Genomic DNA, 23,579 nt, shown 5'->3' with positions numbered 1-23,579 from the left:
TAGAAGACAAAAATGGCTTAGGTGGAATGAAGTCAGGTAGATAGAGGAGACTTGGTTGGTAGGCAGGATGTGTGACTTGGTTAAAGCCTGGAGTAAGACACAGGTCAAGCTTGTGGAGATACTGAATGTGGTATGGGGTGAGCCTATAGGTTCGGGTACTGGGGGACAGGCAGGACAGGTCCTGTCAAAAGCCTGAACAAATTGGTTTTGGTACAGGTTGGGATGGCCAGGCTAGGCTGGGGCAGTGGTTATGGGCACCATGCAAGCTCCAAAAGAGCCAAGCAACAAACAGTGATACTTAGCACACTATGAACCACAACAATGACCAGCATGCATGATAACCCTAGGGGTGTGGCAGTGGCTCACAATATCTGAGAATAACCAACAGCTCTCTAGCTAGACCTAAGAGTCGTTCAACAACAGGGAAATCCACCTGGTACTGGGAACCTAGCCAAGTGTTCAAGGCTAGTGAAGACATGGATTTCAGAGGAGAATCTATAACTGCCATTTTGCTAAACCAGCAAAATCCCTAACTATAGCCTAAATTATTTATTCTTATACCTATAGGTAAATATAACCCTCAATACCACAAAGAAACAGCAATAGAGACCACTATAGAATACCACAACCAATCAAAATGCAGAGTTATAAAGCACAGTCCCAATGGATGTATGTTACATATTATAATATATAATATATAAAACTTTATATAGCCGTGTGGTGGTGGCGTACACCTTTAATCCCAGCACTTGGGAGGCAGAGGCAGGCGGATTTCTGAGTTCGAGGCCAGCCTGGTCTACAAAGTGAGTTCCAGGACAGCCAGGGCTATACAGAGAAACCCTGTCTCGAAAACAAACAAACAAACAAACAAACAAACAAAAGTTTATATAAATAAATATAATATATAATAGATACATAAAACATCTCCTACACCTACACCTTGTAAAAGATGGGGTGCAAAGACTGTAAAAACCAGAGGAAGAGGGAGTTTGCTCTGAGATTTTGTTTTTAGGATGTCAGAAGCTGCACTCATAAAGTCTCACCAACAGGACTGCCTAAACATGAGCCAAATGACACTAAGCACAGACAGGTTGGTGTGGACTAGGGGAGCGACATAAAGAACTACAGGCAAGCAGGGATGCTGAGAGTGGGAGAGGTAAGCCTTCCTCAGAGAAAAGCACACCAATGGCTGTTTACCAATACCAAACGGTCGGCCCTGGAAATATACATACAACACACACACAGACCAAGCTGGTTACAGAGATGGTGTATACACGCATCTACGGAACAACAATTAATGAAAAATAAAGCAATGAATTTGAAGGAGAGCAAGGATGGGTATGTGGGAGGTGTGCGGAGAGGAAAGGGAAGCAGAAATGTGATTATGTTATATCTCAATGAAAGAAACACAAAAACTAAAAAGATTAATATTTCTAATACAAAACCACAATTTTAATTTTATAAAGCAAATGATTTAACTTCTATTGTTTCTAATACATTTCCTTAGATATTAATGAGATTTAGGTAGTAAACTGTTATTCTTTAAAAGAAGCTGACCCAATTCTGTAATATGCAAATGACATTGTAACTCTTCTTTACAAATAGGTAGGTCTCCTTCTGTAGGGGTCCTTTCTCTGCCAGGTGTCTCGGCGAGTCAACAGTTACTTTCCAGAAGCGTTTTTCTTCCCGTAAAACTGTCTACTGAATACACACACACACAAGTGTGATGGCCACAGAGGAACTAGCGTAAAACTGTCTACTGAATATACACACACACACACACACACGTGTGATGGCCACAGAGGAACTAGCGTAAAACTGTCTACTGAATATACACACACACACACACACGTGTGATGGCCACAGAGGAACTAGCGTAAAACTGTCTACTGAATATACACACACACACACGTGTGATGGCCACAGAGGAACTAGAGGTCCACCATTCTACAAATATTTCCATTTGGTAGTTTACAGACAAAGTCCGGTTGGGATGGTGATATTAGTAAATTTCTCATTTCATATTAACTGAGCCTGTGTCCGAAACGTGGTTTACTGAATGTCTTGATTTTAACTGACAGTGACTGCATACACACGTGGGAGCACATGTGTGAATATACACAACACTCCATCTCAAATGCCTCTTCTCCCTTTCCCCAGTTCTTGGCAACCATCCTTCTATCTTCCTTACATTAAATACTCAGTTTTTATTTAGATTTTGGCTTAAACTTAGCATTAAATTTAACAGTAGGAAAAAAAAGAAAAAAACCTTTGACTACTTAATCAATCAACTTACTGTATTACTGTTGAGTTCAATGAAACATATGGGTGGGTTTGAGAGTTTGTTAACCAAAGATTAGCACCACTGAAAGTAGGGTACACCCTCTACCAGCCTGGGAGAAAACACCTACATATGGTATTTATTGTTCTAAAAAAGGATCTTAAATTCAAGATTTCAAGGTGTAAATCAAACAGAGATGTTGAATGCTTGCGATTTGTTACAAGGAATATTAATATACAAGCAGAGAGCTGAGACCAAAAGACAGTATGTGCTCACCCAGGTCTTCCATGCCAACCTTTCTTCACTCTCTGATTATGACTTCCTGGGATGCCTCATGCAAGTGAACTTAACAGTGCTGTTTCACTCTGCAATTCTAGAATTGTGCTCATTTTACTGATCATACTATCCTTAGGTTTACTGATATTCATCACATGGAACAGGATTGGATGCATCATATTCAACATCATAAGTACACATCACATTTTCTTTATTCATCTTTTGACAGACACATAGCCTATTTCTGGCTACCGTGACTACTGCAAATATCTGCTCTCAATTCCATTAGACAGGCATCCCTAAGTAGGATTGCTGGATCATGTAGTAGTTCTAATTTTAATAATCCAAGGGACCTCTACATATGAGTTTCACATAAAATCAGTACTGTGAAGTGTTACTACATTTAAAAGTGCCTTCACTTTTGTTATATACCGTCTGAATCTGCAGAGCCGACGTTTTGCCTCTGTTTTCAGGGTTTTCTGAATCAAATTTAAGTTGGAACCATACTAACTGTGCTATTCCTAACAATCTGCACTGTCGTTCTAGGTTTTATGCATGCTCTTTGGGTTGCAAGGAATTGCAGGCATGAGAGAGGACTTTTCATTTAAAGTCAAAGTCTATGACTTCTTCCGGAGGTTTGGAAGGACGATGTGCTGGCCAGCCTGTTTCACACCCAGCATCTCATCCAATAAGTGCACAACAACTCCGCTTCCATTCTCTCACCACAGACGCATCCATGAAGTCATCCCAGAGCACAGAGGACCTGCAGAGCAATGTCACTGCTCTGTATGATACAAGGAGAGCTACGAGCCATTGACACTTGTCCATACCCACAGAATGGAGAATGGACCCTGAGCCATGGACTGTGGGCAACACATCCACAAATTCATCACTAACCATAGAGATACAATTCTGCTACGGGATGTTCATATGGGCGGGATGCATGTGGAGCCAGGGGCACAGGCAAATCCTCTATACCTTTGCCTCTACTTTCCTGTACATCAGCAGAGTACTCAAGACGTCCATCAATAACATTTCAAATCCTAGAATAATAATGCTCAAAATTACCTTCTACAATTGTTTGCTTGTTTTTCCCTCAAACTTGAGAATCTTTTTTATTAAATCTTGAGAGAAAATCAACAGGCCAGGTAAACTGAAAACCCTAACACCTGCTGGGAGAAAAGAGACAGAAAAGAATAAAGCCATGTCCTTTGAGTTGGCAAGCAGTTGTTAGAAAGGGAGGGAGCCCAGGATGCTAGGGAAAACATGGAAAGGCTTTTGGCAGGCATCCATTGAAGATGGAACTAAGGGAAGTTATACCTTTTGAACTAGAACTCAGAAAAGTGGGCGGGCTTGACTCAGGGTCTGCAAGCTGCTCAAGTCTTAGTGCCTTACTCTGCATCTCAACTCTAACAAGTGTCCTGGGACTTGCATGCTTCCCAAAACTCCTCAGGCCTCTGAAGGACATTTGTTTATGTAAGTTGTATAAATTGATATTTATCACACTAGAAATAAAAACTGATAAAGCTATAAGATATTAACTCAATATAACATAGGTTAATAAAGTCTATAAAAATGGAACCTTTTAAAAACAAAACTTAGTGACAAGAGTTGTATGTGCTCCATGTTAACAGCTTTCTGCATGAAGAGAAGCAATTGGAGTCTCAAGCTGCTTCTCAATTCACTTCGCACATCTGCCAGAAGTGGGAGCGGGAAGACGAGCTCCTACAATTGTGATGGCATAGCTTCCCTTTCCTCGGCCTCAGTGTGAGAGCCACTGGCTTCAGTGAGACAGCTGACCTTGGGTTGACTGACTCTGCTGGCCTGCCTGCAACGCTCCCAACCACCCAACCAACTGTCTGCAAAGATGGATGAAAAGAGGCTTTGCCACAGCCTAACGTGCACCCAGGAACCCCTCATCCCTTTGGACAAAGGTTCTTCTAAGAAGGGGAAGGAAGGAAACACTTTAGCTTCAGCCCCCACTCAGCCTTGCCTCTCAGCTGTGTAAGAAACCTCTGATCACATTTCTGACTAATACGCCATGGCACACAGGAGGGTGTGGAATAAGAGAAGGAAAAGAGCTGGGGTGTGTGCAGTAACAACAGTCAACCATCTCTCCATATTGAAAACATCATTACATGAAACAGGAGTACAAACTACTAGTCCAGACTTTCACTGCCACCCAGGGCCATGTGTTGAAGGCTCTTGGTCGCAGGTGTCACTGCTGGTAGAACCTTGCGGGGATGAGGCCTAGTGGGAGTCATCATGGTATGCCCACCTAGGGACCCAGCCTCCTCCTGTCTTTTGTTTTGTTTCTCAGCCACTGCAGAGTGGGCAGGCATCTTCTGCAGATGTCCCTGCCATGGTGTAGGTGCGACCTCAGCATGAGATTTCTGAACCTGAGTGCCCAAACAGGCTGCTTTCCCCTACGTTAATTCTTGAGTAGTTTGTCACAGTGCTGAAAAACTAACAGATACTTTTTTCCCTAAAAACTCTTCCACAAACTTCAGTTTGTACATAAAGCAGCAAACTAGAAATTTCAAGATCTTCCTACACTGCTTAATTGTTAGGCTGTCCCCAGTGGCTTACCTGGGCACATGATTTCTTGTCTGCCATCATCTTCTCCAATGATACGTTTATGTTTTCTCAGTGCTAAGTGTAAATAACCATACACATCGATTACACATCGATGCTCAAGATAGAAAGTCAAGGGGTAAAGACTCACATCTGTGTCCGAGAAGCCCAGACCAACTCCTAAGTCTTAGGAACAAATGCTCTTGGAAAATGCTTCCAAAAAAAAAAAAAATGGGAGTGTCCAGTTTAAGGTTAAAATTGCTGATGTATCACACAAAGAATGCTCCTGCCCAAGCCCCATTAATCTCATGGTTAGTAAAAAAGAATGGATATTTTAAATAACATTTGAATATAATAAAAGTTAGGCTATAATATTAAGAAGGAAATAGATAAAATTAATTTAGATTACTTAGTTACTTTTCTGTCACTATGATGAAATACCAGGACCAAGGCAATTTATTTAAATAAGTGTTTAATCTGGGCCTCGTAGTTTCAGGGCTAGAGCCCATGCCCACCATGGCAGGAAGCACAGCAGCAGATGGGCAGGCATGGCACTGGGGTACTAGTTGACAGCTTACATCTTGAGACACAACTACAAGGCAGAGAAAGCTAACTCAGGTTGGCACTGGCTTTTGAAATTTCAAAGCCCACCCCCAATGGTGCATATCCTCCCACAAGGACACACCGATGAATCCTTTCCAAACAGTTTTACCAACTGGGTTCCAAGTATTCGAATATATGTAGCGATGGGGACCATCCTCACTCAAACCACAAACGGTCAGTTGCTGGTGCTCTAAAATGGCTGGAAAGTTTTGAGAAAATTATTCTGAACATATAACACCTTCCCTGTGGAAGTGGAAATGGTTTATGATGTCATGATTGCTACACTAAGCACTCAGCTAGACTGCTGTTCCCACTCAGGAGTATCTGTACTCCACTTTTAAGTACTAGATGTCCTGGAGTTCCAGAGTCTGAGGGCAAAACCTGCTTTTGTGAGTGCTGTGTTAACTTAGATAAAGCAGCCCTCTATTAACATTAATAGATTTTTTTGTTTTTTGTTTTGTTTTTTTTTTCGAGACAGGTTTTCTCTGTATAGCTCTCGCTGTCCTGGAACTCACTTTGTAGACCAGGCTGGCCTTGAACTCAGAAATCCGCCTGCCTCTGCCTCCCGAGTGCTGGGATTAAAGGCGTGCACCACCATTCCCGGCTTATATTAATAGATTTTTGAAGAATATAAGATAGTAACATAATATGCTATACAAAAATGAAGTTAATGTTTTTCTGTGAGAGATACTAACTCATTTACTATTTAAGTCACCCATCAGGGAAGAATAAACAACTTGCTCATCAATAACAGACTTTGAAGTAAAAAAATACAACTTCAATGCTTTCCACAGTCCAATGATATAGAAATGGGTGCATTTTAAAGACACACACAAATAACTTACAAAGAATAGAGCTTACTAGTATGGTTTCCCTTTTCCTAGTCAATGCTGAAATAGAACAGTAAACTCCTTTTGACCCCAAATCTCAAGACTAACCAATGTTCACTTCCTGGGCCAGTAGGAAACTCCCTATACTGTATCTCAAGCTATTTCTAGCTAAGGTGTCCATTCAAACCTTGCTGTAAATCTTTTTTCTGGCTTTAAGTCCATGGCTCTTTAAGTCCTGAACACTAATTAAGAAATAAATATGTAGCCGGGCGTGGTGGCGCACGCCTTTAATCCCAGCACTCGGGAGGCAGAGGCAGGCGGATTTCTGAGTTCGAGGCCAGCCTGGTCTACAAAGTGAGTTCCAGGACAGCCAGGACTATACAGAGAAACCCGGTCTTGAAAAAACAAAAAAAAAAAAAAAAAAAAAAAAAAAGAAAGAAATATGTACATATAATAGAATGTAATATAATAATTATTATTATAGGCCGGGCGTGGTGGTGCATGCCTTTAATCCCAGCACTCGGGCGGATTTCTGAGTTCGAGGCCAGCCTGGTCTACAAAGTGAGCTCCAGGACAGCCAGGGCTATACAGAGAAACCCTGTCTCGAAAAACCAATAATAATAATAATAATAATTATTATTATTATTATTATTATTATATAATATAAGGAACAACAAAGCCAAAATTACAAAACCAAAGTCTTATTAGCCAAAAACAGTACCCACAAAAGCAAACTAGCCTACCAGACATGGTGGGGGAACATCTGTGTAACCCCAGAACTCAAGCAGGATCATCACATATTTGAGGCAAGCCTACACAGTGAATTCTGGGCTAGCCCAGGATTATACCCAGAGCCCATATGCCCCCAAAACCAACAAAACTGGGGTTAGGGAAGAAGGAAGCTAGTTTGGAATTGATAAGCTTACAAGACAGCTTTTCAATTCAAGATGACAAACCATTGTATAAAATGGAATTTTCTTCAATTTCAGATGAAACAATTATACTTATCAAGAAGTACAGTTTATCTTCTGCTGAAATGAAAAGAATTTCTTCCATATAAGGAATTACTACTAAAGAATGACCTGAGAGCCAAGGCCTTTATTCCAGTCACTGCCTGGCCTCTCAGAAGAACAACTGTGGGTCTCCAGGTCGTCTTGAAAGCAGGAGACATCCTTGAGGGTTGAGAGCAGAGGTCAGGTGTGAGGGCTAGCATCTGATTTCAGTAAGGAGGCTCCTTATTTGTGGTATGGATGTGAACCACACATATCTGATATTTGGTAGCAAAACTCTGATAGGTAAGTTGACAAGTAGGGGCAAAAAAGTACTTTGAATTTTATTCTTTCCAAAGCAATCTTTGAGAAATTATACCCTAAGGGGGATGAAAATTAAACTACAAGTTTGGATATGAGGAAAAGGAGGAGGTAACAGACAACAGACAGCAGAAGCAATCTTGTAGGCCAAGGCAAAACTGTAAGGAACAGAGAATTCTTAAAAAATCTAGTGAACACAGACTGTAGAGAGTTCTGGGGACGAAGTGGATTATGTTTCTGGATGGAGCTCCACATGATGCCATTTACATAAAGGAACAAGGGGCTCTTTGCAGGCAAAGGAGAATGAAGTCTAGCTAGAGTCTGCTCAATCTAACGTGTTGTGGAGATGCCCAGGTTGAAGGTAAATCAGCTTCGGCAGCCCAAGTCTGGGGCTCAGGAAGCAGCTTCCAGTACAGCCCTGGGAAGTGCAGGAGCAGGGGAGCTGAGCTGCAGGAAGACTCACAACACCCAGTGGGCAGGAGGAGGGCAGGAACTATGAGGAACATCAACTCAACAGGGCCAGTTGGAGAGGGCTCTGGAGGGAGCTCAGAGACTTAGAAACTGTACCAAACATGGATCCCTGACCCACTCAGTACCCCAAAAGGCACCCTTCTCACCCTACCCCAAACTGAAAGCTCAAGGCTATAGAACGAGCTCCACCTCCTTCCTGCATTGGGTGTGGGGTGCCTCGCTAGGTAGCCCATGCTGGCCTGGAATTCAGAATCCCCCTGTTTCAGCCTCCAAAGTGGCTGAATTGCAGGCATACACCACCATGTGTGGCTTGTGCTAATGTTTTAGACTTCTCTCTAATCTGGGAAGCCAAGTGGACCCATGCGATGGTGTTGATGGGAGAGTTGTGCTGGTCTTCCTGTCAATGTGGTGAGCAGTCCCTCTTCCGTCTCAGAGTTCTCCCTCGATACACTATAGGAGCCTTGGTTTATGAAAATGCACATTTTTCCCTGGTAATTAGGAGAAGAGCTGCTCCCACATCTGTAAATGTGGAAAAGCTGGGATGTGTGCTGTGGAGCCTGGATCCAAGTTCTGGTGAGGTTGGGGTAGAGTTATAGAAACAGCAAGAAGCACATGCCTTGGAAAGAAAACCTACCCTAGTTACAACACCCTGGGTCACTGCACAAGCCCAGCACTGAGCCCCAGAGACCAGGGTAGACCTAATACCACACCCTTCTCTGCTGGCATAGCCTTCTGTATCAAAACTAGCTGGCTGCCATTCTGCAGTGAAAGAATGACTGCTCCCTCCCCACGTTCTGGCTCTAGCGAATTTTGAAGCTTTACAGAGCAAGAACAAAATGTCAGAGGGTCCCTTGGGAGACATGACCCATTCCTTTGCTACTAGACAGAGGAAGGGCTTCACCCGTGATTAACAACATGGAAGTGTCACACCAGCCCATCTGGGCTCTGACAGTGACTAGAGAAAACTGGCATGACTCACGTCCCTAAGAGACAAAGCCCACGTGAAAAGTAGTGAAGAACCTTATGTCTACAGAGAATGTGCTTTAACTGGATGGCACAGTAAGGAAAATTGGTTCCTGTTGTTGAAAATTACTGTAGGAGCCTGGGGAGATGGCCCAGTGGGCAACACCTGTTGTACAAGCTTAAGAACCAGAGTTTCAACCCCTGGAACCCATGTAAAACCCAGTGTAAAAGTCTACCTGTAACCCCAGTGCAGGAGGTAGAGACAGAGGATCCACATTCACCCCTGCCAACCATTTGCCCAGTCAAACGGGGGAGGGGGGGGACAGGGACAGACAGACAGACAGACAGAGACAGATGGACAGAGAAAAAGAGAGAGATGCACACAGAAAGCTCTCTGAACACAGGCCTATAAAAGCCAGATTCCTAGGAATAAAAAGCAACACAGCCTTGATGGTTGGAAACGTTTTTCCTGCTAACATTCTCAGTCTGTCAGAAAAGGCAAGTCCTTCTGATAACAAACTCTCTAGGCCCTCTCCAGTCATCACTGTGGCAATAGCACTTTGTAGTTTTCTAAGGTCAAAGCCTTTTTGTGTAGATGGGGTAGGTGTAGTGTATGTGCAGGTATGTATTGGGGGGTGGGGTGGGGTATGCATGCACATGTGAGGATAGGGACAGAGATCAATGTTGGGTGTCCTCAATTGTTCTATACGTATTCTCAGACAGGGTCACTCACTGAACGTGGAGCTCACTGAAGTGGCAGTAACAGCTGCCCATCAATCTCCAAGGATGCTCTTGTCCCTGCCTTTCCCATTACAGAGGCACACCACTATATCCGTTTTTTTATCAAATGTTTGGGATTTTTAACTCGGATCCTTGGGCAGGCAATATATCAACTGAGCCATCTGGCCAGCCCTCTTTTTAAGGGTGATAAAGATGAAACAGCAGTAACTTAAACATGCCCACAGAAAAATACAGCTTTTGATGGTCTGTAGTTTGTAAATTACTGGAGAATTACTATGATGAGACAGCAAAGACAAAAGATGACAACAGAAGCAAGCTGAACATCCACACCTCCACTTAGGAATTCCCCATTCCCGACACACACGGTAGACTAAATCCATCCACTTGCAGTGGGTTTTGAAGATTCATGGACACTGGCTACAGAGACTGCTGCTGCTGCCAATGACATTGGCAGGAGTTGATATTTATTTGCCCTATGCGCAGGCTATTCTAGGAGTTCTCATAGTTTCCTGAAAGAAACTATATCAAATGAACACAGTTACCATCCCCACTGTAGACTGAGGCAGAAAGCAGAGGAAAGCACCTTGTGCAGTGTGACACTTGATTAGGAAGGACTGTGACTAAATTCAGGCAGTGAGACTCCAAAGCCTAGGTTCCTAACCCCTATAAGGTCAGCTCAACAGACCTTACACTCATTCATTCATTCATTCATTCACTAATTCCCTTGTTGATTCTGAGTGTTTACAGAGCACTTAGAATCGACCAGTACTGGTGCTAGGGACACAGAGAAACAATCAGGCTCAATCCCCACCCTGTGAAGAATTGTGAGCAAACGCACGAAAACTCAGAGAAAGGGCCCTGTACAAACCAAGGCTGTGGGCATGGGAGGACCAGATCTGCAAGGTCACAGTGGCTATCTGAAAACACTTTCCCTGTCTCCTAAGTGCCAGCAGAAGCCATGAAAGGTTTCACTGTAGGCAAGATTAAAAATCCACCTCTGTAAAGAGCCCTTTAGTCCTGTGAATGGGAGATAACCAATGAAGGGGAAAACTGAGAAAGGTCCGGAAGGAAGACAAGAGTAAAGAATGGTGGGGAAGGGGCCTAATGTGAAGAGGGAGTAGAGAGGGACAGGGAAGAAAGGAAGCTGGTAAACAGGTAACAGTAACTGATAGACGAGAGAAATAGCAAGTCAGAGGAGGGACAAGACCCTTGGCCTATGCAGCATGGCCCCAGTCACTGTAATGAAAGCACTGGGAACCGGCATGTGGGCGGAATGACCTCTGTTTTAGACTTGGCAGTTAGGGGTTCATCTTCAATAGGAAACATTAGGAAGTCAGAACCTCCAAGTAAGGTCTAGACAGAAACACAAAGCTCATTTTGTCACATGCCTGGCAAGTGATGTGTGGCTGAGGCTGTACAGAGAGACGAGCCGGGGCCTCAGAGCAATGTGGACGAACTCCAGCACCAGATGAGAGCTGGCTACAGAACCGGCAAGGAGAGGAGGAGCTGGAGAACAGAAGAAAGGCGGCAGAAGCCCATGTTAAGGTGTACAAAACTGCACTGCACAAACAGAGGGATGCTGCATCCTGGAGAGAGCTCAAGTGTAAGGAGGCCAGACTCAGCACAGCCAGGCTCAGCACTGCCGGGCAGTGTGGGGAAGGGCACACAGGCCTTCAGAATCAGCCAGGAACCTGAGTGGGCTGAGGGCCTGGAAGGCAGACTGCAGTGGTTTGAGGTTTGTGCTGGACAGTTTCATATCAACTTGACATAAGCTAGAGCCATCTGAGAGAAGGGAACCTCAACTGAGAAAATGCCTTCACAAAACTGGGTTGCAGGCAAGAGTGTGAGGCATTTTCTTAATTAGTGATTGACAGGGGGAGGGTCCAGTTCATGGTGGGTGGTGCCACCCCTGGGCTGGTGGTCCAGGTTCTATAAGAAAGCAGGCTGAGCAAGCCATGAGGAGCAAGCCAGCAAGCAACATTCCTCCATTGCCTCTGCTTCAGCTCCTGCCACCAGGTTCGTGGCCTATCTGGCGTTCCAGTCCTGGTTTCCTTCAATTATGAAATACAATGTGGAAGTGTAAGCCTAATATACCCTTTCCTCCCCAGCTTGCTCTTTGGTCATGGCGTTTTATCACAGTAACAGAAACCCTAGCTGAGGTAAATTCCCTGTGAGGAAGTATACAATGGTGACTGTGAAGAAGTCAGATTTTAAGAAGTGAGATTACAAGGAGAGAAAGGCTGAGAGTTACAATGTTTCAGTTGTTTCTAAGAAGCTGGAGAATTTCTAAACCAATAGGAAGGAACCTTGGGAGGAAGACTCTTTAGGGCACAGAGTCTTAAGATGAGAAGGAGAAAGTACTGGGCCATCTACTCGTTATTTCCTTGTCACTGACTTTCTAAAACACAGGTGTGCTGTGGCGACTGGCCAACTACTGCTGTACACAGTAGATGACTGACTTTAACCCACCCTCAACACTCTAAGCTTCCTCACCTTCTACAGGACAATCTGGGTGCTCCTGTAAGGATCTGTGCTAGAGAATCGGGGCAGGCATTGGTTAGTGGTTCATGCCTGTAGTCCTGGCATTCAGGAGACAGAGACAGAAGTTTAAAGCCATCTTTCAATGAAGAGAAAATTTAAGGCCAGCCTGGGCTACATGAGTAGCCTTCTCAAACAAAGGTGTTCTAAAACCTAAAGCTACAGGGTGGCACAGTGGCTCAACATTTAGGAGTCCGAGACAGGAGGATCAAGACTCTGAGGCCAAACTCAGCAACATGGTGAGATCTTTTCCCCAAAACACAAATAAAAATCCAAAATTATAGTGGTGGTACAGAATAACCTCAGGCCAAAGAAATGCTGTTGCATTAAATTCACTCACTGCTGCTCAACCAAGGTTTACGAGAACATACAGGAACCAAACAAGACATGAGTGAGTTACATGCGTAATGACATTAGGGAGACAAGCTTGGCCTTCAGAGGTTCCAGAAACGTCCACTACCCACAAATGCCAAAGGCACAGTAACTGCCACAGTTTACTCTGGTAAAATTCCCTTTGGGAAATTAACTGTATCAACCAACAGCAAGCCACTGACACAGCCTTAGAACTATTTTCTCTTGAGTACAGCTCCAACATGTCACTGTAACTCAGCACAAGTGCGGGAGAACATGGTTACCTAACACTAGAAAGAGCTCACAGGAGAAAGCCCCGTGACTCCAAATGTCTAGGAAACTCAGAAATAGTGTTTATTTACTTATTTCATGTGTGTGTGTGTGACCTAAATATGCATGCATGGACGCATGGATGTGTCATGTCTGAAGGTCAGAGACAACTCGTGGATGTCAGTTCCCTTCTAGCATATGGGTTTCAGGGATCAAACTCAGGTGGTTATGTTGGTGATAAGGAGTCTTTACCAGCTGAGCTATCTCAGCAGCCCTGAGGATGATTGCTAGACTGGGAAGGAACTGTAATGTAGACATCAGCAGCAGTGTCAGGAACTGCAAGAATAACCATTCCGAAGGAAGGTCCTAAAGACCCCGGCTCCACAGTTCTATCAACGTAAGACTGTTGGGAACTGTCTTTACAACCATCCTTGACTCTCACTTTTAGGGTTTTATTCCTGGACGGAGTCAGACTGGAAAGCCCAGAAAGCAGACTCAGTTCTGGAGTAAAAAACCTTGACTACACTGTGATGACTGCTGAGGGGGAGCCAGGGAGCAGTGCTGAGGCTAAGCGGGAAGGGAAAGGGTTCAAAGACCTGTATTCAGCAGTGAGAAAATGACTGTATACTTGACTCTGGCAGTGAAATGCTTTCCTCACGGGCAACCAGCCATTACTGCCCAGCACGACTTCATCACATAGGTGTGGTGGTGTAGGGTGTAGTCAGTGTAGACTCCTAACAATCTATGGCAAGCACTAATAAGAAAAAGCTACTCAAAACATCATTAAGATAAATGTTTATAAATTCTTCCCTCCTCCCTTTAAAAACAATGGCTAAACATACAATTTCCCAAATGCTTCCAATTCCCTTGTAAACACTCTACAGAGCTCCTAGTAAGTAGTTGGGCTGTCCTTGTAGTAATAAGAACTCTGCCTGGAACAATACTCAAAAATCTGTCTATGCAGGGTTACAGAAGCCAGCTCAGCCACCACTATCATGACCTGTGACCTACCCAGTGCACCATTTATCTAGAGGGAGCCAGCACTAATTACAGAAAAACGTTCTTTCCGATTCCCATCTTTCTCTCCCAGGAGGAATCATGGCTTATCTTCTTTAACATCTTTGAATATTTCTCCCTGAAGGCATCATGTCTCACGTCAAACAACAATAAGAACACTGTTTGAGAACATTGGAGATGTGATTTTAGTAGGTCAATTGAATTGAGTAATACCCTCGAAATTCACAACTATCTGGAACCTCTAATGTCTTAGTCAGGGTTTCTAGTCCTGCACAAAACATCGTGACCAAGAAGTAAACTGGGAAGGAAAGGGTTTATTCAGCTTACACTTCCACACTGCTGTTTCTCACCAAAGGAAGTCAGGACTGGAATTCACACAGAGTAGGAACTTGGAGGCAGGAGGAGCTGACAGAGAAGCCATGCAGGGTGCTGCTTACTGGATTGTTTCCCCTGACTTGCTCTGCTTGCTTTCTAATGGAACTCAGGACCACCAGCCCAGGAATGGCACCACCCACAATGGGCTAGGCCTTCCCCCCTTGATCACTAATTGAGAAAATGCCTTACAGCTGGATCTCATAGAGGCGTTTTTCTCAAGGGAGGCTCCTTTCCCTGTGATAGCTCCTGCCTGTGTCAAGCTGACACACAAAACCAGTCAGTACACTCTAAGTACAACCTCTTTTAAGTATAGTAAGTTAAGGTGTGACAGGTTAAGCTCTGAAGATGTAACAGGTTAGGATGAGACCACAATGGATTAGTGGTGACTAACTCCAATGACTGGCATCCTATAAGATAAATACACGGGGGAAAATGGCATAAGGATACAGGTAAGCGTAGGAGTGGTGGGTCTACCAGCCACAGATCACTGAGGATTGCCAGCCAGTCCTAGAGGCAATTCAAGTAAGGAGTCTCCTTTGCCAGCTTCAGAATGAGCACAGCCCTGCCAACATCTTGATTTCTGTGTCAAGTTTCTGAAACTGAGAAAATGAATTCTGTTGTTTTAAGCCATCTGTTGTGGCAACTCCAGGAAAGTAGCAGGCTAGGTACTGGCACCTCAGGCATTACTGCCACTCAGCGTGCTTCTACAGGGATGGCCCCTTTCACATCTGCAAGGGACGCCTGACTTCCAAGCCCACCAGTGGATACCTATAACAAGATGGTTTTGAACCCATAGTACTATTTTTGTTCCCTATACACAATTATGATACAGTTTAATTTATAAACTCGGCACAAACAAGATTAACAATGAAAAATAAGATAGAAAGAATCACTTAACCTTGGGAGTCATTTACTTCTGCAGTTTGTGCTTACTGTGTCAGAGCACAGCTGTCTGTGGGTAACTGAAATTACAGAAACAGGTACAGACAAGGGACGATTGCCCCCACAGGTCACTACACACTGCACTGCCATGCACATTTATGCAACACTGGCCTTAAGGGATGACAACACCCGTAAAGATGCCCAGGTTCCTCTCTAAAGGATGCTAAATTTTGTTATCTTCAAAGGCACAGTTTCTCCTTTTACTTGAAAAAGAAATAACATGTCCTACGATAAATTCATTCTTCTCCCTTGAAGCTTCTGAAGGCTCAAGAGAGTCTACCCAGGAATCTCCTGTTACCAGGGACACAAATTCTATCCCTATGGTTTTCTGTGAAAACACTTGCCACAATGAGCTCCATCACATAACCAGTGTCAAGCAAAGCCACCTGAAGAAAGAATACTAACAAAACACAAGAAAACAGTGACATTTCATGAAGCTGTTCATTTAACTTGCAAAGTATGAATCCCTACAGAACAGTGCAGGCAGCAAGGCAAAAGTCTGTGAGATTTCCAAATGACAGAGTGAATATATGGAGGGAAGGTGGCACGAGGCCCCACTCCCTAGCTGAGGACCGGCTGACATTTGATTGCTTCTGGGCAAGGGAAGCTTAAGACCACCTGGGATCTTGGCCACACTCCAGGGCAGGCCCCAAGCCCACACAAACCAGACTTGATTGTTGGGGCAGAATTATGTGTGTGTGAAACTGAGTGGATGGGGGACGTGGGGGAGGATCTGGGACCAGTTGGTGTTCGGGGATGAATAAGATCAAAATACATTGTATGATACTGTCAAAGAATAAAACATTTTTTAAAAAAAGACTGGTCAATTCATTGACAGGACTGACAGATTAAAAAAAAACCTTTTAATGAAACAAAAATTAAGTTGGCAACAACACATCACCTACTAAACACTATAGGTGATGAATTATAATAATTATAATTATGAATTATAATTATTGTCCAGAAACAATCTACATGAAATAACATAGGAAATAAATGTAAAATATAACATTGCAACAACATCTTAAAAGATGATTAGAGCTTCGTGGCCCAAGATGGGATATCTGAAAAGAGCGAAAGGGCAGATGAAAACAGTCCTCAGGCCCTGCAGCCTCTTGCACTTGCTACTTCACTACAAGGAATAGGATGCTGTCCTCTCCTCCCTCCCGCAACCAAGTGATGGCTCCATCTTTCCCTTCTGCTTCAGAGGCGCTCCACCCCCCCCTGCTGGTCAAGCCCCCCAAGCACCCCCACTTCTCCTGCTGCTTGTCTCCCATCCAGTCTTGGTCCAGGGGTCAAAGGGTGTTTGTTCTTCATCTCTGACCCAGTGTGCAACGATACTGAGATTGGTTCAGTAAAATATGGATTTACTTTCTGGCTTTATCTTCCATGTTTTAGAATTTAATCACTATTCTTAAAAGTGCACTGTGATATACAAGGAACAGAGGACACATAGTCTCAGAAACAGGATTTCTTGTGTCTAAGAGAGTTAACTATTGAAATGACAAGATTCTAAGTATTTATTTTAGCAATGAATTTACTATAGTGATGAGAAGCCAGAGCCTTAAACAGACTGGCCTCTCAATGTCTCTTGCCCTCCTATATGAGAATTTTATAAGGCTTCAGATGTTTTTGAATCAGGAAGATTAGCAATTAATTACCTCCGTGAGACAAAGGAGGCACTTATAAGGAAGTTCTTGGACAAGCCATTACACTCAGTCCTTTAAAGCACTGGTTCTCAGTCTTCCTAATGCTGCAATCCTTTAACACAGTAAGGACCTCATGTTGTGGCGACCCCCAAGCATAAAACTATTTTCCTTTTTTTGTTTGTTTTTTTGTTTTTGTTTTTCGAGACAGGGTACTCTCTGTAGCCCTGGCTGTCCTGGAATTCACTTTGTAGACCAGGCTGGCCTCGAATTAAAAAATCTGCCTGCCTCTGCCTTCCGAGTGCTGGGATTAAAGGCATGCGCCACCACGCCCGGCATAACACTATTTTCATTGCTACTTTTTAAGTGTAATTTTGCTACAGCTATGAATTGTAATGTTAAATGTCTGTGGTTTCTGATGGTCTCAGGCAACCCCTATGAAAGGCTCATCAGACCCCTACAGGGACCACAACCCACAGGCTGAGACCCACTGCTTTAGAGGCAGGTAGTTTGGCATCTTGCCGCTGTAGTAAGTAACCAGGGAAGCACAGAAGCCCCTGCCCCTGATGCTCCTGTTACCCAGCAGTTCTGTTTACTAAGATGACTAATGAGTCAGTGGCTTCCCCACTTCTATAAAATAAATAGCTACATCTATCCATAACTTGCCTCCAGAGTCAAATTTGTCCATGTCAACTAACCATCTATATTGATTTCAAAAGTGCAAAGAACCACTCATGAGTGAACGAGATCTAAGACTTTCCAGGGGCAGCGAACATCCCATACACAGCCCTGTGACCTGGTGGCCAACACGTGTGTCTCAGCCATCTTTCTTTCCTTTGCAATGAGCCCTGCCACATCACTAAGCAGTCCAACTGTTTCTTTTCTCTTTCAAAAATAACTGGCGCTGGAGAGATGGCTCGACACTCAACAGTACTCGGTGTGCCTGTTGATGGCCCAGGACCAGTTCCCAGCATGTACACGGCTGCTCACAACCTCCTATAAGGACTCTAATGCTCTCTTCTGATCAGGCACACATGTGATGCACAGATATACATGTAAGCAAAACACTTATACATGGAAGATAAAATTAGCATATTTTAAAATTAATAATAAATCAGTCTATACACATTCCTCCTTTAAAATATGGCTCTCCTTAAAGTGAACAAGGATCAGTATATAATCTCTGCTTTCCCAAGCAGCAGTGTACAGAACTACCAAATGAAATTTGAAAATCCTAACAAGTAGTAAGCATTAGAGAAGTCCCACAAATATTGCTGATAAGCTTATTTATGTTTAGAAATATTATTAATACCTCCTTTAAGGCCATTTAACAACTACTTCAAGATTAGAAAGTATTCAAACACATCTCTAACATTCCTATGGGCTGAGGTAAGACTACAGGCAGAGGCTTATATTCTATTATATATAAATTTTAAGCTATTAAATAAAGTATGACCCTATAGTCTGATATCAACAAATTCACCTTTGACTACCTGGAAGGACAGGTTCTTCGATTCTCTGATGTCCCATGCCATAGTGTGGTGGCATAAAGGGTTCTCTTCCTATCCCCAGCTCTGTCAACATCTCTGCTCGCCTTCCTCCCCATCTCTTCTATGTTCTCCTCTCCCTCCTCTTCACCCCTTCTCTAGCATGTTGCCCATGGTGGGCTTAATCACAGCATCTTCCAGGTCTTACCTGGAGCTCTGACCCCTGCCCAGTGTCTGCGGTTACAAGGCCCACAGCGTTCCAGTGTTTGGCCTTTTAGTTCACAAGTGCTAGAGCAGAGTTTCTCTCACCCAGGACTAAAGGCAACACTGGATGTTTTGTTTTCTTGGTTTTGTCTTTTGTTTTTCAAGATATGGTTTCTCTGTGTAGTCCTGGCTGTCCTAGAATATGCTCCATAGACCAGGATGGCCTTGAACTCAGAGATCTGCCTGCCTCTGCCTCCTGAGTGCTAGGATTAAATGTGTGGGCTAGGTTAACTTACTGAATGGAGAAATTGCCAGATCACACTTGTTACTAGTCAATATATTAGATAAAAGTCAGTAAATAAGATAAAGAAGACAGATAAAACCTAAATTTCTTTTTTTAAAGATTTATTTATTATATGTGAGTACACTATCACTGTCTTCAGACACACCAGAAGAGGGCATCAGATTCCATTACAAATCGTTGTAAGCCATCATGTGGTTGCTGGGAATTGAACTCAGGACCTCTAGAAGAGCAGTCAGTGCTCTTAACCACTGAGCCATCTCTCCAGCCCTCAAAACCTAAGTTTCGAACCCCTAAGCACTTCAGTCCCCTCAAGACCTACAATCAATGGGTCTAACTAATATTTATCTGGATCTAGATCTAAAACCTTCATCTGTACTTTCTTAACAAACTCATTCAAGTCTACAGCATTTTATTTGTGTTAGAAAGTTCAGATGACAAGAGCAAGCCAAACACAAGATCCCATATGCAGATGGAAGAGAAAGCAGCATTTCCCTTATGTGTCTGTTGCTAACACTCAGATGACGCATCTGATCTCAGTTCAATATGACCTACAGCGAGTATGGCATATCAGCTCCCTCTCACTAATGCAAGTGCACACGGCTACAGTGGCAGGGTACACTAAGCCGCAGCATATAAGTAAAGGCAGCTCTCCCTGCACAGAACTCTCCCTCACTGTAAGGCCCTGTGCTCCATGCACTCTTTATTTAGCCAGAAAAATGACTGTTACTTGAAAAACTATTAGACAACTTGTTACCACAGTACACAACACTACGCAGAAGGCAAGTATTTCAACTGGAAATCTTACTTATTTGTACTTACTGAGATTGTACCATTGTCTAGACCTATGGACAGTCTTCTTGTTTCCGGGTTAAAAGACATGCATGAACATGGAGCTGAAAGAAATGAACATGTTGATGAAATTAACAAACAATGATTCTCATTGATTCAGGAGTGTCTAATGAGTTAAGTGTGTGGCTAAATTCACCCCACTGTCTCCTCAAGCAGTTCATTTAAACCATACTTGCCAACTGCTGTAAAAACAGCAGTTTTACAACCAAGCCCCTAGGTTTTAAGTTGTCCTTTTAATGAATATACAAGTAAGACATCCTCAAATGTGGCAAGAATCAAGGCTGCGGTCTTGGCTTGTGCTGGCAATTCAGGATGTAAATTTGCTGTGTACAAGACTGACCCTGCTTTGTGCTGTGTACAGCTTTGATCACTGCTCTCTTGATCCCACCCAAATCTCAGTTTAAATGAGAGCAGGCACCGCCATCTGAGCTGGAGAGGAACTAGATTTTTTTCTCTGATGCCAAACATTCAAATACACCCACCAGCGCAGAAAAGAATACTGGTTCTGAACTTATATGGGACAACTGAGCTACCAGGGAGCTTTTACTCTGAGTGTTTAAGAGGTACTGAAGGTTCCTAGTTGAAAATAATTGTAGCATCATTTTCTTTGTATGAAGCTAAAAGAGTCCTAAGTTTAAATTCAAATAAAGCATACACGTCTGTGGTAGTAAGTATACAGTGGTTTTATTTTTAAGTGGAGTTGTGGGTTTAATTAGCAAAGCTGTACCATGCTGAAGTAGGGAGAAGCCCTTATTCAGCATCACGAATGTCTTAGAGCAGAAGTCAGACAGATCCATACACACACCTAGAACAACATGTGAAGGTGTGGACAGAGCTAAGTGTGAGGCCAGGAAGCCACCAGAAGCCAGAGGATAGATACTGAACTGGCTAGTTTTGTGTCAACTTGACACAGCTGGAGTTATCACAGAGAAAGGAGCTTCGGTTGAGGAAATGACTCCATGAGATCCAACTGTAAGGCATTTTCTCAATTAGTGATCAAGGGGGAAAGGCCCCTTGTGGGTGGGACCATCTCCGGCCTGGTAGTCTTGGGTTCTATAAGAGCAGGCTGAGCAAGCCAGAGGAAGCAAGCCAGTAAAGAACATCCCTCCATGGCCTCTGCATCAGCTCCTGCTTTCTGACCTGCTTGAGTGAGTTTCAGTCCTGACTTCCTTGGTGACGAACAGCAGTATGGAAGTGTAAGCCGAATAAACCCTTTCCTCCCCAACTTGCTTCTTGGTCATGATGTTTGTGCAGGAATAGAAACCCTGACTAAGACAGATACCAAAACCCAGACTCCCTCACAGCCTTCAGATGAGCCAGAGTTCTGCAGGAGCCTTGAGGTCTCAGCCTGAAGAACTGTGAGGCGGTACAGACAATGCAGCTGTTGAGGCGGCTCACCTCGCAGGACTTTGTTATGGAGGCCCCAGAAAACTAAGATGGGAGTTATTTCACTATGTGTCAGTGGTAAGAATAAAATGCATTCTTTTCAAGTCTCTCACTCTCTGCACATCATCCACTTGTGGGTCTCTGAATTAACTGCCATCTACTGCAACAAGAAGCTTCTCGGGTAGTGGGTGAGAGGTATACTCATCTATGGTTATAACAATATATCATTACTGCTATATTCCTTTAGCAGAATGACAATGTTACGGTTTTCCCACTCCCTTATAAAAATCAAAACTGCCAGATTCATCATTTTATTTCATCGTGTGTGTGTGTGTGTGTGTGTGTGAGAGAGAGAGAGAGAGAGAGAGAGAGAGAGAGAGAAAGAGAGAGAGAGAGAGAGAGTTTTACATGAGTCTGCAGATGGGTGTGCTTGTGAACACACATCCAGAGGCCACCTGGAATGTCCAATTAAAATGTCCAACTGTCATCCTCCACTACTCTCTGCATTACTTCCTTGACAAAAGTCTCTCATTAAACTGGAAGTGAACAGCTATTTTGATGGTTTCTTTACTGCACCCCCTCTATACAGAGAGAAAAGAGTGCACACAGTTCTAACAACGTGTCAAGCTACTTTACAGGATGAAAGTAAGAAACAAATAGCAATCAGACAGCAGCGGGAGTGACAGCACCGGCTGAGGACTGTTTGGATGTGTGAACAGCATGGCCCTCTCATTAAACTCTGAACTTACTTCAGGACCCTAAAGATGGAGTCCGGGGCTCTGCTGGATCTCTTTGTCCCCCACTTCCCAATGTGACCACATACATCTCCGTTTTTTTTTCCTTCCCATTTGTGACATTTTTAACTGGCATGAATGTTGAGGAAAAGGTCGGGCATGACTTGGCATAGGTGGTAACATCGAGTTAACTCCTAGAATGCAGGCTGGGGCACAAGCACGTAACTCCCCGCTCCGTAGCCACTTACAGAGAGACAGTGGGAGCCTTAAGTCTACATTCACCTGCTGACCCTGTGTGCTAATCCGCCTCTTCTCATCTGAAAATACCTATCAATGCACTTCCTACCCTTCGTTAGCTAACCGGCATGAACCTAATTTCATGCAGCTGTGTCACAGATATTTATGATCACTTTCTCCGATGTTTTTCTGTTGCTTTCATGTTATTTGTATCAGAAAGATTTCTTAACAAACAATGGCCACTTCAGTTCCCATTTTCTGCAATTCATGCTTGTTCTGTGCTTAAATTATCATTAGGCTTTTGGCAAGTCCAAATTGAGTGCATGCACACATTCAGATTTAACTATTGTGATCAGATAGTAAGGCCTGATAAATACATATTACTTTATAAATGTGGTTACCCTAAACATCTTAAAACCTATTACATAATACCTTTGAGTATATTAAATGTTTTTAAAATCTTAAAATACTAGTTATTTATATAAAACAACATTTATCAGTTATAAGATTTTATTAAGGTATAAAAGTGAACATTATACATACATTTTAATAAGGATTTTTCTTCCAAAACAGATTCAAAATATATACTTAATTTTATCTTGTTATATAGTGGGTAACAAAATTTGATGATTTCTTCAGAATATTTTTACTATATAAAAAAATGTTTAATGTAAGACTTTTCACTATATGGCTTTCCAACCCCCAGTTCCTTCCAGATCCTCCCCACTTTTATCAATGAAAACTAAAGTTCAAAATTAGAGCCTTTTTCAAAGGAAAATAAAAACCAGATGATTTTATCAACTAAAACAAAAAACAAAAAAACATCACCTCAAAGACTTTTCTGATTTAAAGCTCACGATAGCATCCAGGAACTTCTAACTCACTCCTGCCTAAGAGGTAGGGACTTTCTCCCATCATCTGAGAGCACATTCCTGCAGACTTGGAAAATTCTATATCTACACATCATCTTCAACCTCACTGACAATGGAGTACCCTGAGAAGCTAAACATTATCTGTTCATGTTTCTTAAATATTTTGTGATTAGATTTTTTTAAATTATGGTATTTACCATTCTACCTAGTATACTTCAAATGATAAAATCATACTAATATTGGTTTTAATGAAGTTCCAAATGAAGATATTATGTACTTTCACGTCATCATGCCTTTGTGTTATGCCAATTTGCTTAT

General features: G+C 43.0%; 1 protein-coding gene across 2 annotated transcripts in view; it reads right to left on the bottom strand.

Moving 5' to 3' along the window:
• The window catches only part of Wdfy2 (WD repeat and FYVE domain containing 2), a 134,528-nt gene that overhangs the window by 42,171 nt on the left and 68,778 nt on the right, over positions 1 to 23,579 (bottom strand). For both annotated transcript variants that reach the window (XM_021181667.2, XM_021181668.3), the window contains exon 3: positions 20,003 to 20,076. In XM_021181667.2, the coding sequence (XP_021037326.1) occupies positions 20,003 to 20,076 (74 nt within the window). The remainder of the gene's footprint in view (positions 1 to 20,002; positions 20,077 to 23,579) is intronic.

The sequence above is a fragment of the Mus caroli genome, unplaced genomic scaffold (assembly GCF_978045245.1).
Source record: "Mus caroli unplaced genomic scaffold, Mus_caroli_1 scaffold_12, whole genome shotgun sequence".
NCBI classification, from domain to species: Eukaryota; Metazoa; Chordata; class Mammalia; order Rodentia; family Muridae; genus Mus; species Mus caroli.
This window is presented reverse-complemented; position numbering and strand designations above follow the sequence as displayed.